General features: G+C 38.4%; 1 protein-coding gene across 1 annotated transcript in view; it reads right to left on the reverse strand.

The window, feature by feature from the left end:
• Positions 1-20,160, reverse strand: part of GABRA5 (gamma-aminobutyric acid type A receptor subunit alpha5) — a 73,586-nt gene that overhangs the window by 18,479 nt on the left and 34,947 nt on the right. The window contains exon 5 of the mRNA XM_032226618.1: positions 16,999-17,081. Within this exon, the coding sequence (XP_032082509.1) occupies positions 16,999-17,081 (83 nt within the window). The remainder of the gene's footprint in view (positions 1-16,998; positions 17,082-20,160) is intronic.

Here is a 20,160-nt window from a genome sequence, read left to right on the forward strand (position 1 = left end):
CAAGAAATGGCCCTGATGCTTATAGCATCTGTCCTGTAGGATAGTGTCCTCCTACCTCTCCTGCCAATATCAGTATGGTCCTTACCCTAAACCATATTTGAAAGATCTTCAAAAAAACAACAACCACCAAACTAGTATTTTTCTACAGGCCTTGGGCTAATGTAGGTGGTTAAAACTTTTAGTAAACTTTTAGCACAGTTAGTATTAATGCTTTTTTCTCTCTGGACATCTTCATTATTTTCTTGTTATATTTTTATTTTTGACATTCTATGCAACCCAGAATCTTTATGGAGTTGGATGACCTTTTAACAGTCAACACACCCAGTAAAATTGAAGGAAGGTAATAAAACCAAGGAGAGTTTCAAATTGTGACGTTCAATAATGGAATTAATTCAGGAAGAACAAAGACAAGTTATAGGGAGCAGGAAGATAGTAAAACAAAACTTTGCACCAACTAAAAAGCAGCCCAACCATCTCTGCAATACTGCAGGGTTATAGAGGTAAACCTAATTTTCTAATACTTTCTAATAAACCAAGTGAAGAAATCAGCTCTCCAAAGCCAGACGTATTGTGAGAGTTGCTTCAGAACTGCTGCAAATCTCACAGCTGTTTTTAAACCAAGCCATCCACAAAAAATCATAATATTTTATTGGAGAGAATCTACCCACTTCTGAATCCTGTGACTGCTGTATCATACACTAACTCATACCCTAACATCTATGCTTTTGAGTCTTTCAGATGTTTTATTACAATTCCCATTAGCTTTGACCAGTATAGCCAATGGTGAGGAATCCTTAATCTGTTCATGACAAATATTAGATCCAAGTTGAAGAAAGCTGCCCTAATTTAACAAGTCAAGCTAGAAAGGAGACACATTTTAGCTCTCAGATTTTGCACTGAAAAATCTGTTGCAAGAAATAAAGGAAAACTTGGAATTGTTAAATTTACATGCACCTTGCATGTAGCCATAAGTGGGAACAGAACTAAGGGACTTAAGAATTAGTTAGATAGATAGATAGATATTTTATTTGTATGCCGCCCTTTTCCCTGGGGGGACTCAGGGCGGCTCACAGTTCAGGGGGAGGGAGGACAAACCATGTTAAACACATAAACAATACATCGTTAAAAGCACAACATTCATACAATTCGGGTGGGGTCAATATCTTTAACCCAGGCCTGTCGGGACAGCCAGGTTTAAGGGCTGTGCGGAAGGTCTGGAGGGTGGTGAGGGTACGAATCTCCACGGGGAGATCGTTCCATAGGGTCGGAGCTGCCACCGAGAAGGCTCTCCTCCGCGTAGTTGCCAGTCGACATTGACCGGCTGATGGAAGTCGGAGGAGGCCTAATCTATGTGATCTAATGGTCGAGTGGAGGTAATTGGCAGTAGGCGGTCTCTCAAGTACCCAGATCCAATACCATGCAGGGCTTTGTAGGTGATAAGTAGCACCTTGAAGCGTACCCGGAGATCGACAGGTAGCCAGTGCAGCTCGCGGAGGATAGGTGTTGTGTGGGTGAAACGAGGTGCACCCACGATCGCTCGCGCAGCCACATTCTGGACTAGCTGAAGTCGCCGAATACTCTTCAAGGGCAGCCCCATGTAGAGCACATTGCAGTACTCCAGCCTAGAGGTCACAAGGGCACGGGTGACTGTTGTGAGAGCCTCCAGGTTCAGGTAGGGCCGCAACTGGTGCACCAGGCGAACCTGGGCAAATGCCCCCTGGTCACAGCTGACAAATGGTGTTCAAAAGTCAGCTGTGGGTCCAGGAGGACTCCCAAGTTGCGGACCCTGTCTGAGGGGCGTAGTATTTGACCCCCCAGCCTGAGAGATGGATCACTTGCCAAATTAGTGGGAGGGAAGCACAGCAGCCACTCGGTCTTATCTGGATTGAGCACAAGCTTGTTAACCCTCATCCAGTCTCTAACAGCCTCAAGGCCCTGGCTCATCACGTCCACCGCTTCATTGAGTGGCACGGGGCGGACAGATACAGCTGTGTATCATCCGCATACTGGTGGTATTTTATCCCGTGCCGCCGAATGATCTCGCCCAGCGGTTTCATGTAGATATTAAAAAGTAGGTGGGACAGGACCGAACCCTGCGGCACCCCATATGTTAGGGGCCTACGGGTCGATCTCTGCCCTCCGACTACACCGACTGCGACCTGTCTGAGAGGTAAGAGGAGAACCACGTAGAACAGTGCCTCCCACCCCCACCTCCCGCAGTCGTCGCAGAAGGATACCATGGTCGATGGTATCGAAAGCCTCTGAGAGGTCAAGGAGTACCAGGATGGAGGCGTGGCCTCCATCCCTGGCTCTCCAGAGATCATCGGTCAACGCGACCAAAGCGGTTTCCGTGCTGTAGCCAGGCTGAAGCCAGACTGGAAGGGATCTAGATAACTGGTTTCCCTCCAAGGACCGCTGGAGCTGAAAGGCCACCACCTTCTCAACAACCTTCCCCACAAAGGGGAGGTTGGAGACTGGATGATAGTTGTTTAGAATGGCTGGATCCAAAGATAGTTTCTTCAGGAGGGGTCTCACCACCGCCGCCTTAAGGGCGGGGGGAAAGACCCCCTCCCGAAGGGAGGCGGTAACAACCACCTGGATCCAGCCCCGTGTCACCTCCCTGCTGTTAACAACCAGCCAGGAGGGGCACGGGTCCAGTACACATGTGGAGGCACTTACAGCTCTCATGGCCTTGTCCACATCCTCAGGGGCAACAGCCTGAAACTCAATCCAGCGATGGCCTACCAGATCATTCCTTAGTGCCTCGGCTGGTTCTGCAGAATTGGAGTCCAAGTCCGTCCGAAACCGAGCAACTTTGTCCGCGAGAAACTGGACATAATCCTCAGCTCTGCCCTGCAAAGGATCACCCACATCCCTCCTATTTAGGAGGGAGCGGGTTATCCTGAACAGGGCGGCTGGGCACGACTCAGCGGACGCAATCAGAGTGGCAATGAGACAGATGAGTAAAGACTATGTAATGGGCCAAAATTCTGGAGTCAAAATGAAGCATTTATCAATATCAGGGAAGTTAAAATAATATTATAATCATAAAAGGACAAAGAGTTTATTACATTCAGAATCAATAGACTAGTGAAGGGTATTCTGTAATTGCTAGTGATGAAAAATGAATACTTTAAAGGGCAACAGTCCATGTGAGAAGTAGTTTGTGAGGCTTGAGGACAGTGATGATGAATTCTTAAGTGTATATTATATTTTAAGCTTAGAAACAAATAGAATAGAATAGAATCAATGCTGCTTGACCAAGTTGAACACTTCTGTTTAGGCTGCTTTTTTAGTTTTATTGTAGAATTTGCATGAAGTGAGCAGCAGCCCTGAATGTGGTTTTGTTTTCAGGAAAAAAAAAACTAGACAAAATCTAAATGTCCAGAATTTCCAAACAGAACGGCTATATATTTCTTCCTATATGATACATTGATGTGACGTCAAGCACTGAAGACTTATAGACAGCCATACCCCATCCCAGCTCCACCATGAATACATGTGTGCCTCCTACCAGCCAGCTGGTCTTCGGGTCTCTGCTTCACATGTGTGGGGGTGGGGCACATGCATGGGAGCCCTCACATTGCATTTTGGGGTCTTGTGCAGTGCCCCTGTGCTCCGTTTTGGCTTACAGGTTGGTGAAGGAAGCCTTCCAGGCTCAAAGCGGGATGCAGGGGCAGTGCACACGGCACCCCTGCACCCCATTTTGGCTTCCAGGTTGGTGCAGGAGGACTTCCATGCCCAAAACGGGGCAAAGGAGGGTTTGCAAGGCCCCCCGCACCCTGTTTTGGACCTGCACCAACCTGGAAACCGAAGGGGCAGAGTGCATGTGGTGCGAGGTGGTGGTGGTGAGTCACATGTGTGGGTCACATGAACATCTGCAGGGCACATGTGTGTGGGGGTCCCACACACGCATTGCATTACATTATGGGTGTGGCCTTGTGGCATAATATGACAGAAAGGTTAGCCATCATTGACTTATAGTATCTATGTAATGTTTAAAATGACAGGCAATTCTTAATTGAATAACAACAGATAACAAAATTCTAAACAGAACAGTTTTTAGACATCCTTCTATCCTCTTAATCCCAATTACAAATTGTTACCAATCTTTTCTTCTTGTTATTCTCAACTCCACCATACAGATGAACTATCAGAGAACACAAGTCCCAGTACATGAAAGTGTACTCTGTGTGCCTATTAACAAGCAATAATCATAACATGTAATGGTCACCCAGCAGCACTCATTCTTTCAGAGATTCTAAAAAGAATTTTTTTTCAAATTGCAATTCACAGACCTGATTTACACTTATAAAAACTCTATCCAGCTTTGGAGTAGCGTATTTAAAAAATGTTCCCAAATGAACTTATTTTTAAGAACCCTGTCAGAGATCCTTCTCTAGGAGGTTCATTATTTATTTATTCATATTCATGGATATTTTTTTTTGCCCATAGCAATTGAGAGGCTCTTGATGTTATCTAAACTTACTTTGTGAGATCTTGCAATTGTTCTTTTATGTTGTTGGGAGCCATTGTGGGACACACTCTTGCAGTGTCATTTGCTTAGCTACCTTGAAAAGCTAATGCTTTTAAAAAGCTTTCACAGGCGTTTTAGTGGAACACACAGCTGCTTTCGCATCAGTTTGTTTTTGTCCTTGTTGCTATTTTTACTTTTATTGATAGCCCTATTTCTGTTCTTGCTTCTGCTTTTACTAGTGTCATCGCCATTCAGTCTAGGGATTCTACCTAGTAATTCGGTGTGACTAGAAGTAACTGAGATGTAAACATGTTCAGGATTGTATTATCAGAGTTTTATGGTTTAATCATAATTCTTCTCAATTAGACTTTGGGAAGTCTTCTGGTAAAACAAAAATGACTTTAAAAAAGTAACAGAAATTACTCCTTAGTATTTCTAAGCATGCACAGTGTTACGCTGAGTGTTCTAGACTAGACATATAGTCTGATGAGTACTCGATTTGTATTAACATGCCTCGTGAAACATCCTTTAAAGCTTTCCCCAGTCATAATTAAAATAAAATGCATTAAATATTAATGATTTGCTGCCCATTATTCAATCCAAAGGTCTTCTGCTTGGGATGCTGGCTTGATTCTCTCTCTCAGCAGAGCCATCCTGTCTTCCTCCCTATTACACTGCTTTAAAAAAAAAAATACAGTATTGACATCAAATGTTCTCAGGATTATGCAGCTAAATCTGATTGTTTTCCATGATGCCATTGCACTATTTAAAGCAGAATCAAGAGAAATGTTAGTATCTCTGAAAAGCAAGCAACAGTGTAAGTATTGTTTGAAGATGTCTTCTGTTTCCTTAATTTTGTTGACAAAAGCTGAACGTAAGTCTAATTTTATGCCCGATTGCTAAAGATTGTCTAGGAGACGTGATAGCTATGGAAATCTTCCTATTGTTCCTGCACAGCATTCGTTCCTGTTTGTTCTCAATTATTTCGGATACTGCAGCATGAAATTAAAATGTGAAGCTAACATCTTTATATTAGTCTCTTACTTGATTTCACAACTTTATTTTTCCCCAAGGCTGAGCGTTAGTGTTTATTCTCCATATGACTATTCTTCATATGATATCAAAGCAAAATTGTAGACATTAAATAGCCTGGACATTTGCCTCAATGGGAGCAAAAAAAATTCACTGTAGGAGATGACCAGCTGAGCTCAAGAGAGAGTTCAAATGTGTCATCAGTTATGAGTCCCTTTGCACCCACAAGAGATCTAAATCCAGCTCACTTTGAATTCCTTCTGTCTTTATCCTGCCAATTTCCTTTGGCCATTAGTAGTTCAGATTCTTGTAGAGAGCTTAAGCTTGCAATAAATCTTTATACCAATTTGAAGATTTCCTGATACACGTTTGATTCCCATAATTGAAAGCATATCACTTCTTACCAGGAATGCAATAGATTTTTCCACATGTATTGGAGGAGGTGGAGAAAGAAATTATTCCAAGTGCTTGAATAGAAAAGTTGGGGTTGCTTTTTAACACAGTAGGGATTGTGTAGAATATATTTTAACATGAATGGCATTTTTGTTTGAGCAGTAAGCATAGTAAGTAGCAACCAATGCTTAACTTCCAGTCTTACTTATATTAACCAATGTAAACCCAAAGAAATCATTAGCTTTGTTTACAGTTCTCATCCCTAATGGTTTCCGAAGGAATCTTCCATTTGGTTTTCCTCATTGGAATGGTGTGTAATACTGTAACAAGTCCAATATCCTGTCTAGTATTTCTTTAAACTTGCTGAAAAAAGCTTTCTGAAATCTGCACATGCATCTATAGTCTATTCTGTCTTTTTATGGGATCTTACAGTCTAGGATGACACCACTTGTTTTCCCCAAAATTCCCACTGTTTATTATTCTTCAACCAGGAATTATTTACTGGTAGCATCAGATCAGGAAGAACTGATCATGCTTTCATCAACTTTCAGGAAAATGAAGCAGTCAACGGGATCAATGTGTAATGTTGAAGACCCCGCAGTCTTGGCTGAGTTAGCTTTCCCATAGATGTCTATATAACTGAATTCTCCCATTATGATATTTATTTTTGATGAATTTCTTAGTAAGGTCCAGGAAGTGATTATCCAGATCTTCAACCTATTTTACTATAATACAGCATATTCTCACAATAATGTATTGTTTCCTCTTTCTTATATTCTTACCTAAATGCTCTTAGTTGGAACCTTATCCTCAAATTTCTGACTCTAAATACATATACAATATGTAACTCTTTCACATACAATGATGTTCCGTCTCACTTTTCATCTCATCCGTTCTTCTGCCTAATTTATACACTTCAGTTTTAGAATTCTATTCATGAGTTTTATTCCACCAAGAATTTCAAGAGTGTCTCCTAAATGATATTCTACTTCTTACTATTCCCTTATTAAACTTCTAGTTCTACTATTTTCTATATTCCATAATTTTTATGTCATACAATGTTCTGCATATTATTTTCAGTCTTGATATTCCTTTGTTTTCTGGGCTTTTTTCTCCCAATACAGTGTTCTTAAAAATAGCAAACAGTTATGTTATAAATCACAAATGATTAAATGCTTTTATGGAATGACTTCAGTGAACTGCTTTATCACAGAGGATTTCAAATTCATATACTATAAGAAAATACACAATAAGAATTTTATCACAAAGCTTTGAAAGCAAGAAGCAACACTTTACTTAAGCTATTTTCTTTCAAAAACAACTATTATTGAGAAACATTTTGTTTTTAGTCAAAAGAAATTGCTATGTCAATATTCTTCTCTGGATTAGACTCTTTCATTTTATTTTCACATGCCATATTGTTGAATAAATAATTATACCCAGGTTTTTACATTCATGGCTTCTGAAATTAGGGTTTGTAGAAATATGTGAATTTTGCCCAGGAATCTGATGAATGTAGAGTTCATAATTATCCTATTCTACTGTGCACAATTAGCAATATAAATAAAAGGGATTAAGTTATTAAAATCCATAATTGAGCCACTGTTTCTGGAATACCTATTTGGCTCAGGAACTACTATATTTTACTCCTAATGCAACAGCTGATGTGTGACCTTCTGCCAAGGTAAAATCTTCCATCTGACATTCATGTGTGGTTTAGGCTACAGTTTGTCAAAGATCTCTAGATAGCTCATCTGTTAATTATAATGGATATCATTTAACAGGATGACCTTACCTTAGTTTATATCCTTGTTTGTATCTCACTTGTTTTTGTACTAGCCAAATTCGTAATAAAAATGCGCTGCTTGAGACAGATAATTAAACAGAAGCAAAATGCTACAAAAGCATCTGCACTGAATGTCAGCTAAATTGGAAATGTGATAATTTCTGAAACTTCACTTGATGTATTGAAGCCTGAGTGTCAAACTTGATTGCGTCATGTGACGCATCGTGACATATTGTGTTTTTCCCTTTGCGGAGCCAGGGTGGGCATGGCCTGCATACAGTGATGGGTTTCAAAAAATTTTAGAACCCCTTCTGTAGGTGTGGCCTGCTTTGTGGGAGTGGCTTGCCAGCTATGTGATCGGGTGGGAGTGGCTTGCCAGCCATGTGACTGGGTAGGTGTGGCCAACTTGTAAAATGTGGTGAAACTCACTTAACAATGCTCTTGCTTAGCAACCAAAATGTTGGCTCAGAAACTCTAGCATTTGAAGCATGCAAGTCTTAAAGCTCTCAAGTTACAAGACCCTTGCACCCCTAACCCTTTAGAAAAAAAACCAGGGTGTTCAAACTTGACAGCTTTAAGACTTGTGGACTTCAACTCCCAGAATTCCTTCTCTCGCTCTTCATCTTGATGATGACGGGTGGGGGGAGGGAGCTGGAACCAGTTCTAAACGGCACTGTAGATTTGTGGAACCTCTCTATAGAAGAGGTTAGAACTGGCAGGAACCCACCCCTGCCTGCATGTGATACATCCAGCTGTCAATATGACAGGCGGTATGGAAGGGTTCTTGACTGAGCCTTCATAAGACACAAATTAACACCCGAAACTTGCTGAAATTTACATGTGATATTTTTTATTTTGATCTTGAAAACTTTTCTTTTTCATTAGTAACATTTCAGACATACTTCTTAGCATTTAAACCTTTATTTTCTTCTGCATTTCCTGTTAAAAGAAATTGTGTGGGTCTTTATGAAATTTTGCTCCTTAAATTGTAACTCTATTGCTACTTATTCTAACACAAATTTGACTATTGATTAACGGGTGAGACTATGATCAGGGACAATGAATTTAAACTGAAACCAAGCCAAATAATCTCTGTCTTCTGTTATATGAGATTAAAGAAGCCTATTTTTCTAAACTAAATAATGAAAAACAGGCAAGGGAATTGGACACAGAACTTTACTTCTTTAATAAACACACCACAGAAGTTAATGCAATAAAAGAGATGCATTATTCAATTTAAAGGTAAACACAGGCCCAAGAATGAGAATAAAATATCAGCTCTTAACAACTTTTGGATGGCCAGCAGAATTTAGACTGTAATTCTGAAGCAGCAACTGCAAGATAGTCTCTCGGGAATGGCAGTGGAACAAAACAGCTCATTAAGATTGAAACATAATATATTCTTATACGAGCTCTAATGTTTCTCTAATGAGGTCCTGGTGTTAGAAAAATGGCTAACATACGGACATACATACGTGGTACAGTGGTTAGAATGCCGTACTGCAGGATACTTCTGCTGACTGCCAGCTGACTGCAATTTGGCAGATGGAATCTCATTAGGCTCAAGGATTCTCTCTTCATTCCTAGGTGGGTAAAATGAGGGCCCAGATTGGGGGCAATATGCTGACTCTGCAAACCGCTTAGAAAGGGCTGTAAAACACTGTAGCCTAGCAAATGGCTACAGGATATGATGTGATACGACACTGAAATAACCATTTTAATATGAATAATTTCTTCAATCAGACCAAGAAAATTGCTCTGTTAGAAGGGAAAACAATACACCTCAGACTTTCCCAACCTACCCATATTCACCATGTTTAGACTCCACATAGGTTGAAGAGGTAAGAGTGATGAAGTGTGGTCTAGCTTTTTACAATTTAGAAGACATTATGAGCTTAGCAGTTCAGTATGAATGATGATGGTAGTGGTGATAAGGACAACCACAGCCACTGAAATGATGCCTCCAGAGTCAAGACATCAAAGTCCTCCTGAGAGGATAACTGTACATATTATGAAATCTGGAAACTGAATCACAAATTAGAAAGAACTATGTACATCCCCTTTCACAATTCTATTAGAATACTACATGACCCTTCATTTCATTTGACTATTATTCTGGGTCTTTTATGCTGGGACAATAGAGAGATTTTCATATTCTTCTGTGTGGTATTTGAAAAATACTATTATGCTCCCCCTGAGTTTTATTACCAGTTCTCTCTTTGCCTTTGATCAAATCCTTTGATCCAATTCATTAATTGTTGAATCAGGCCCAAGACAGAGCTCTATTTAATATCTCCAGTGTAATAATAAATAATATTTAATGAGCATAACTTCAGTTACAATGTTAAGTCAATTGCGTGGATCTACCTAATAATATGCCATCCGGCTTGTAACTAGCTTGCTTTTAAAACAGTATTAGATACGAATCACTTCCACAATTCAACAAGCAGGATACCAGATTGAAACATGGAATAAGTTTAGTTTATAAAACTTTTTCCTCTACAAATTCCACTGAAGTCTCATTATTATTACTGCATTATTTTTACAACAGACTGTTGTAGAGTCTCTCGTTTAGAGACTGTTCGAAGTTACAACAGAACTGGAAAAGTGATTTATGACTATTTTTCACATTATGACCATTGCAGCATCCCCATGGTCACATGATCAAAATTCATGCACTCAGTTACTGGTTTCATATTTATGACATTGGTAGTGTTCTGGGATCATGCCATGACCTTTTGCAAATGTCTGATAAGCAAAGACAATAAGGAAGCAAGATCAATTTAACAACCATGTTACTAAGCAACTGCAATGATTCACTTAAACATTGTGCCAAGAAAGGTTGTAAAATGGGGCAAAATTCACTTAACAAATATCTCATTTAACAACAGAAATGTTGGGCTCAATTGTGATCGTAAGGCAAGGACCATCTCCATATGATAACAGGACTTCCCAACTATCAATAATATCAGGCTATGCATATTATTTGGGTTCTCCTTTTCTACTTTTTGGAAGGCAGGGATGACCTGCTGCAGTTATGTAATACAGTATTTTAATCTTTTGAATATTTCTCAGAGGCAATGCATATCTATTTAGAAGGATAAACAAGAAAGTACAGAAAATTCAGTAAGTTCTTTCAATATCCTACAATGCAGTTCACTTGACCCAAGAGAGCTGAACTCATTCAAGCTAAGTAGCTATTCCATGTCTAGGTTTCTATTAAGCATGAGCAAGAATCCTTTTGCTTCAACTAACTCTTCACAAGTAGCCTGCCTAATCACATAAACTATGTCTTTTCTCTTTCTTTAAATCTATAGCAAGAAACCTTTCGGTTATTCTTATTATACTTCATCGTTCTCAGCTCATTCTGAACTTCAACTTTCCTGACCAGCTGTAGGAGATACACATACAGACACACACACACATGCACACGCACACACACACACACACACACAGTACATGGACATCCTTTTCTTTCAGATTTTCACTACATCTGTGTAGTCACATTAGCATGATATCCTTTCCCCTGTGCTGGAATAGATTTTGGTTATGATTTCAGGGAATTTAAATTTTATTTTTGGAAATATTTCCCATTATTTGAATGAGCAATAACTTCCTTTAATGCTCTGGGTATGCTGTTTTAGGCAACTAAGTGCCTCCAGGAGTTTAATGGTTTCAATTAAATGACCATTTTTGTTCTTTCCGTTTAAGATTCATAGTTTGATTTTAATATCTTTCCTTTTTATTCTCCGAACAGAAGGAAAGGTCTCATGGCAAATGCGATGACCAACTTCTAATAATGTTTTTTTCAACCTTTTTCAATTAACTCATGATAAAAGCACAGAACATTGTTCATTAACCTGTATTAGGCCTGGAACATTTACCAATTGGATCTTTCCAATGCAATAATTTATGTTGATTACCAGAGTCTGAATAAGTCCTTGCAAGTCACAATTTTTAAGGTCTTTAAAAAGACAAGAAACAATTCTCTTTACAACCTCATCAATTATAACCCAAATGTCATAAAAACAGAAAGGGCAGGAATATCTCGAAATGCCACAAATTAATTTAAAACTGAAATGGATTTTATAACAAGCAGTGTAAAAGAAAAAGGAGCTGCCCACTGCAAGAGGTAGTTCTGAGGGTTAATATGTGGTCTATGGAGCATTGTTGTCACACCTATTTAAACCATTTTTCCATAACACTATAGTTATGTTAAGACATTTCTTTGACAACCTTTTGAACCATTCCCATTCAAAGATAATGGTTTTCTGAAGTTTTCCAACTGTCCAAATACTTATCTCCATTTCAAAAATTCATTGCTACCAACCCAAAAATGGTTAAGCATGAGTGTGGGTTTAAAAAAGCAAAAACAAAACAACAATGTTAAAGCACATTGTGACTTTCAACTTTAACCAAAGCTATTTCAATGCACTTCTCCAAGCTGTAAGGATAAATTTTAGCACACAAATAATGGGTCAGATTAAGATTAAGTAGTATACATACTTGCATACTGCATATAATCTATTTTGAGGTGTCTGGCTATAGTTATGATATCAGAACAACTGCAAGAGATTGACCATCTTAGACTATTTAGAGTAGCTATTATCTAGTAGTATTTATGAAAACACACTTCAAGTATAGATTTAAAAAGATCTAATCAAAATAATCATCTTTTTTAGACATTCAATGGGAAGGATGGAAATTGTTAACTAAAATGCCATCCTTCAATTGGCATACAAACTGCATAAACAGAGGATAATGGCCTCTAATAATAAAACATTATACTTATTTCTTATAGCTGACACAAGCTGTATAGCTGTTCTTGGGGGTGAGGATGGCCACAAAATAAATCCAGGTTATATATTCCAGAAAGTCAACATTACAACATTTTCACACACAAATACCTTGTTTAGAAAATTTATAAACATCTCAAATCAAGAATGAGAAGAATGTAAATGTTTCAATCACAGCAAGATTACAATCACAGCAATCACTGTCAAAACAATGGCAAGCATTAACGAAGTCATCTTCAATGCAACATACTTAACACTCTATATAGAATGTAATTTAGAGCACCAATTGCCTGAGCAAGGGGTCTCGTTTATCTAGATATCTATTTTTTCAGACAAAGAAAGTGGGGTAAAATTTTCCTTCTCACATAGCTTTGCTTGAATGCCCTTGAAAGAAAGTCAATTAACCTTTTTTTGCTTTAAATATATTCTCTCACAACCCCCTGCTTTTATTCAGCAGATGGAAATTCTTATTCAATACCACAGAATAACTTTGGGGCAGGAAGGAAGATAAAACACTGATCAGAGGAGAATATATTTTCCTGAGTTTTAAGTCTAGCAAAAATATTTTCTTTTAAATTCATGGAGGTGCAGTACTGTTATCAGATGAAGAGTGATATTATTGGTGCTGCTTTCTTGCACTAGTTTGATCACATTCTGCAGCTACGAGGGCTATCTCTGGCAAAGTATTTTAAGGGAAATTTACTCATGAGTTTCTTTGGGTATCAAGTAACCTTAAAGGTACAATGACTTGGATAAAATGATTGTACAACGAAAAGCAAGGCCCTTCCTACTGGAGATCTTAATTTAGTGGGAGCCCTTTTTAGAGGATGTGGGTCCTTATCATGTCCAGAACACTAAAGCCATATCAAATACTTTCAGAACTTCAAGGAAAAAAATATTTCTAGTTCATTTATTTTGGAAAGAGTATGATTGATATGGGCTTAGTATCAATGGATGCTGCTAAAAGACATTCATTATATTTGAAATAAAAAGATTCAAATACATGTGACCTACTTCTACCTAAACTACATCTTGAACTGAGGGAAGCACAAGGAAGATACAAAGAGAAGACATCTTTGTGTCTTAAACACAAGGATTTATTTTACTCACAATAAAGTAGATGAAGGCACTGGGTGTGAAGTTTCCCTCATCCATTACTTGCCATTTGCCTAACAGCCACAGAGTCACACTGCTGTCATGTGATGTATCACAGAGTTTTCCCCCTTCATGGAGCGGGGGTGGGGGGCTTGCTTGTGATGCATCTCACCCGCAGGCCGCCAGTTTGACACCCCTAGTCAAAGTAGACTCACTGATGTGAAGAGATGATACAGCCTCCCACCCCTTCACATACTCTGGTCAGTTCAAAACTAAAGTATCTGTAAGCATTCAGATATGAGAACTTTATCCAAACTTTGGGAAAATATAGGTTAGAAAGCAATCTATTTTCAATGAAAGAAAATGAAAATACGTGAATTAAAAAAAACATATAGCACTAGATTCTCAACCTCCAAAGAGAACTTTAATGATAGGATTCTCCCCAAACCTATTTGCAACTCTATGTAATATTTCCCCCTTAGTTACTTGCATTTAATTATGTATAAATTAATCAGAAAATAAATTGGTTTTAGATCATTTACATTTAAAAAGAGGATCTCAGAAGCATTAAGATGAATCGTTGGTTTTGAGAAGAGTATTTTTGTAAAAAGAACACAATTAGAGTCTGCTTTTTCACAGCAGTTTTTTTAATCTCTAAATTCTTTCAGAGCCTGCTGATCCTCATCTGTTCACTCTCCCCCCTATAAGTCTAGCCAACCAACCAACTAGCTCCATAACCATTAATTAACAGGCCAGATGAAAGGAAAAGAATACTGTGGTTCTGGTGGGCAGGAGACAAAAAAGAAAAAAAGAAAAATAACTAAGACCACTACTCGTTTCTTTTCATTTACTTTCATTTCTTTTCATTTACTTCCCTGCTGCAGCCATTTCCTTTTTCTTGACTACAGCTGGAGAATTCTTAGGCACAGTGATGAAATTCAATTTTTTTTACCACCTTTTCTGTGGGCATGGCTTGGTGTGCATGGCAGGGGAAGGATACTGCAAAGTCTCCATTCCCAGCCCACTCTTGGGCCAGCCAGAGATGACACTCAAAATTTCCACTACCGGTTCTCCAGAACCTGTCAGAATCTGCTGAATTTCACTCCTGCTTAGGCTTTAATTGACAAAGGTCAGGAAGTAGAATATGGATGCAGCAGGAATTAAAAATGGAAAAGGGAACAGTTATTATCCTGCCCCCTCTGATTCTCTTGCTCCTTCCTCTCCTCTCTGTCGAAGCCCCATATTTTCCTTTTTCTTCTAATTGAGCCATAAGTTTTATATATGCATAAGCATGTATTACCTCCACTGATACCACTTATTATGACAGTAAACCTAAGGCTGGGAATGGTTTGTATAAAATTAGCATGGCCAGGGTTTTTTTTTAAAGTCTGGTAAGATGTTTATACTGAGGATATAAAACATTTAGAAAACTGCTAGCATGAACTTGCTTTCTGTATTACACAGCACCTACAAATTTCTGTTTTCATTACATAACTACTGGTAAAAGACAGCAGTCTAGTGCAGCACTGTCAAACTCGCGGCCCACAGGATGCATGCGCCACACGCTGTCCATGCTGAGCTTAGTGAAGGGGAAAACAGTAGTGATACATCATAAGACACTGCCGTGATATGTGAGTTTGACACCCCTGGTCTAGTGAGTACTTTAATTAAAGGCTTTGTATTCAAACTTTTCTCCCTCCTCATGATCCTGTTTATTTATGAAGCAAATTGCTGGGAAATTGTTATATGATGGATAACTGTGGCTGTTATGTCATGGCAAGAAAAATTGTCACCGCATGTAGTTGCTGCTATATATTTTTCAAGAATGATACACTTTCTCCACATTGTGTCCAGAGTGGCATGTTTTACCTGTGTTGGCTTATTTGCATATATTCATCAGTATCAGGATGACTGCTATACAAGTGAGAACCAATGATATATCTCTTATACTGAACCTCTGATTATGGCATGCCAAAATGTAATATATCTGCATCTGTACAAAGAACAATAAATCCTGCCCTGTATTACCTGAGGGAAGGCAAAAAGCACACTGAGCCAAAAAAATTCTAATATGTCTTTACTATGCGGTACACAGAACATTCAACAACACCATAACACAAACATTTGTGCTAATGTTTCTTGAGAATGAATGGGATTGTAAAAACCCTAAACCCCAGGACCTCAGCTTTCAAATTCTGATGAATAAGTGTGTCGTGCAGTTTTTCTTTCATGTACACTGAAAAGTTTCAAAATACACTTTCCTCCATTGACAAGGTTCATAAGACAGCTTGACAATGCATAGGTTATTAGCCTCTTTTTATTTGCCCTATTTGAAATATTCCAAATAGTACCGCCTATAACCTTCAAGTATCCTTACTTGTGACTCACAGCAAAACTATGGACAAGTCCATTCATTTCTGGTAAGAGCTGTTCACCCTTCTGGCTGCTGGCTACAAAGTCAGCTCAATGCAGAAAAGGGATGTCTATTTGTCACTAAGATGATCAGAAATCAACTACCAAGATTTCAGGACAAAATTGTCTTTTGTTTTTATGTTCTATCTTAAGTTCTAATACAAAACCATCGGCTGTTAAATAAAACTGCATTTAAAAATAATTCAAATTTAATCTGCATTGAAATCCATATTTGAAGAGATACAATTAATCTTTTTGTTCAAATATATATTTGGAGATATACTTTCACCAATATCGTTACTTGGTATATTACGTATCTAGCATAAAGTCATGTTGAGTCTTAGCAATTATGTAAGCAGACTTTCCCAGCCTTATCTTACAGGCCTTTCAATACCCACCTATCACTGCTGTATTTCATTCCATTAACCTTGTTGCTTCCATCTTCTTCTCTTTCCTTTTATGTTTCCTAGTGTGATAGACTTGTATAAAAAGCTAAATCTTATCCTGTATGATCTTATCCTGAAGATTCTGAGGAATCTTCTCCAACACTAGAATTAAAAATCCTCAATAATTCTCTTTCTCCTGCTTTTTCAAAGGTCAACTTTTGCTTCCACAAAGTGTCACAGGAAAAAACATTTCTTGCATTATTCTGATCACTGTACAAATTGTCATCCTAGCATCTGGAATATTCACTGATACTTTATCAAGTGCTAGTATGTTCTTTCAATATACACATTTCTAAATTCAAAGGTTGTCAACTAAGCAGCACACAGCAATATTATACAATATGTGATAAGCTACAGACAACAACAAGTTACATCCCAGTCCAGGAAATATGTATGAACCACCTTATAAGTACAGAAATTCCTCAAGCATGTTGCTAGGAATAAGCCTGGAAAACACAGAGTAGTGTCAAATTCTTGACTGAGTTATGCTGCCCTTACTAAACACAGCAGTTCCATAAAAACATTATTTAGAAATCGTATTAAAAAGAATAAAGCACTTACAGCTTCCAAATTTTAACGGACAAGCATGGGCATCCATGGGAAAGTCTTCAAGTTGCATGGGGCATTCTGCAGATATGGTTAACCTAATAGGAAGAGAGGCAAAATTCAAGTTTTTCCTCTGATTCAGAAATCAAAATCTTTGTTCCAAGTGAATAGCGTCAGACTGTTTTGGATTTTTATTTTGACAGTTAAATGCATTCTAGGTTACAGAAGCACTGAACATTTATTGGTAACATTTTCTCAGATTGTGTAATTAACAGTTTCCTTGCAGTAGCAAAACCTTGATTCAGCAGATATCAATGAGATGGATTTTGGACTCAACAGACAAAAGATTCTGATGTATTTATACTAAGTTAAAGGTAAAGATTTCTCTGTCCAGTCATGTTCAACTCTAGGGTGAAGTGCTCACCTCTGTTTCTTGGCCGAGACAGCCAGTGCAACCAAAGGTGCACGGAATGCTGTTACCTCCCCACCTAAATGGTACCTATTAATCTACTTGCATTTTCATGCTTTTGAACTGTTAGATGGGTAGGAACTGGTGCAAGGAATCGGAGCTCACCCCATTGTGCGGTGCTCAAGACTTGAACCAGAGCTGTTAGCTTTCCAGCTGACAAGTTCAGTGTCTCTAACCACTGAGCCATTGTGCCCAGTATTTATCATATTTTGTATAATTTGCATAAGTGCCATGGATGATATTCTCTCCAACTTCGTGGATAATTGGGAATAATAGCAATAGCCCTCTCTAAGTTGTTTACAGAGCCAGCATATTTCCCCCAACAATCTGGGTCCTCATTTTACCGATCTTGGAAGGATGGAAGGCTGAGTCAACCTCGAGCCTGGTGAAATTCGAACGGCTAAACAGCTGGCAGCCGGCAGTCAGCAGAAGTAGCGTGCAGTACTGCATTCTAAGCACTGTGCCACCACGGCTCTAATGGAAAACTTCTCATCTCAAGTGATCAAATAAATTGAGATTTCACTGAATTTTAATGTTTAGTGTTAACAACTTAGGCAGACAAAAAAGGAACTGTATTTTAAATCTCAATAAATGCTTTGTAATCTTAACAATACTCCTGGCAATCTTCCATAGCTATCTCACTTCAGAGCTAGGCCCACATCAAATGAGGTGGAGAAAATGTCAAATGGAATTCAAAGACCAGAGACTCCTTTTAAGAGCTCCAAACTACATCAAACACAATAAAGCACAAGCAAATAATCAAGTAATGTGACTAGGATCTTTATTATTGGAGGCCAGCATCAGGTAGATAATTACTTCTTAAAGAAGGTTTCAGAGTGGTGAACTGCATTGGGCTACAGGAAATTGCAATTTATATTAGTGCTGGATAATGATGGGCAATGAGACAATTGGCCATCTAACTTAGTCTTCTAAGGTCTCTAAGGTACATGCAAATCAACAAACTCTGGGGATCTCCAAAAGTTATGAGCAAATTATAGCTTTTTTGTGACAGAAAGTATTAAACATATAATTAGAAAGTGATCATATAGGTAGGTTGTATTTAATTTGGGTGAACATAAAGCTGTAAGTCTTAGGTTAAGTCGGGATGGGTCAGAGCAATCTTCTTCTTACTGGACAAGTAGTAGAATAATATCTGTTTCTAGCATCTGATCCATTTCCTATTTTCTGGATGCTCCATTATGATCAGCAACTTTTTTATTACATTAGAAATCAGCTGCCTGACATGGATGCACCATTTAAAGGCAACGGGGGATTATTATACATTAAATGAATATTATTCCATGGTAGTAATATAAGAGTAATGTGAGGATTATTACAATTCCTAAATCCCAGCCATGGTTTTGTAAACCAAATATTTAGCCCTGTGAGATAGCTGAGACAAGAAGTATCAATCATGAGTACCAACACTACTTTTACTATAAGGTTACAGTAACAAAATCTTGCAAGTCTGAAAGTACATCTCTCCCTCTCATCTTTACAGATCAAGAAATATAGGAAGACTGGGAAGGGATGTTTGCCATGCCTCTCCCATTGCTTCTTTGAGCTCAACTGCTGTTTATCTGACCATTAGCAATAGCAATAGCACTTAGACTTATATACTGTTCCATAGTGCTTTACAGCACTCTCTAAGTAGTTTACAGAGTCAGCATATCACCTCCAACAATCTGGGTCCTCATTTTACCAACCTTGGAAAAATGGAAGGCTGAGTCAACTTGACCCAGTCAGGATCGAAGGAATCAAACTCCTGGCAATGTGAACAGAGTTAGCCTGCAATACTGCATTCTAACCACTGTGCCACCATAGCTCAGACCTAGTCTTCAGCTCCTCCTGCTCTTCCCCATTTCTCAAGAACATTTTCACAGATAATTACACCAACATTACTCACAGGAAAAATCTTCCTGAGTTTTCTGCCACAAATATCCTATGTTGTATGTACGGTTACAGTATGATGTGAAAATAAAATAGGCATTAAAAATCAGGTAGTTTTGTATTTCCTATTTACACAGGATAGTTTTTTCTCCAATTATCTATGATAATGCTGCAATATTTCACCTGGGAAGCATCTCAACTTTAAGAGTAAAGGAAAAATGAGCTTTTAAGAGTATGTTATTGGATTTTTAAATAGTGTACCATACATTTATCCATCCTTTGTATCTCTTTTGATTTCATGTTAACCATTCATTATTGTGGTTCAATATACAGTACTTTTCACACATGCCTGTGCATGGTGGGGACAATTTTAGGTAGCTATTTCTCTTTTTACATATGTATTTTACAAATAAACTGTGAAGTGACTGTATTTTCTGATGGTTGCCTTATATAACAATCATTTTACATTAATAGCTTTTGATATCTCCATTACCAGCAGGATCCTCCTATTCGGTGAATGGCCTGAAATTGTCAGGTCTGCCCAACACAGACATTAGGAAAGAAATGACCCTTGACTTCATTTCTTTGACCTGAAAGTTCATTTACTAAAATCAAGCGACTACAGCGAAAGTAAATCTGGATCTGAATATTCCCATGCAAAGGTTATAATTCCCTTTCCCTGGCCTTCCCCTTGACTAGTCTATCAGGAGCCAACGGTACTCATGTTTGATGTTTTGGGGGTTTGGTGCCTCTCGATGTAATTTCGCATTCTGTTCTCGAGCTATGTGTCCTTGATGGCTTGTTTATTCTGGATCGAC

Source organism: Thamnophis elegans, chromosome 11, assembly GCF_009769535.1.
Source record: "Thamnophis elegans isolate rThaEle1 chromosome 11, rThaEle1.pri, whole genome shotgun sequence".
In the NCBI taxonomy this organism is placed as follows: Eukaryota; Metazoa; Chordata; class Lepidosauria; order Squamata; family Colubridae; genus Thamnophis; species Thamnophis elegans.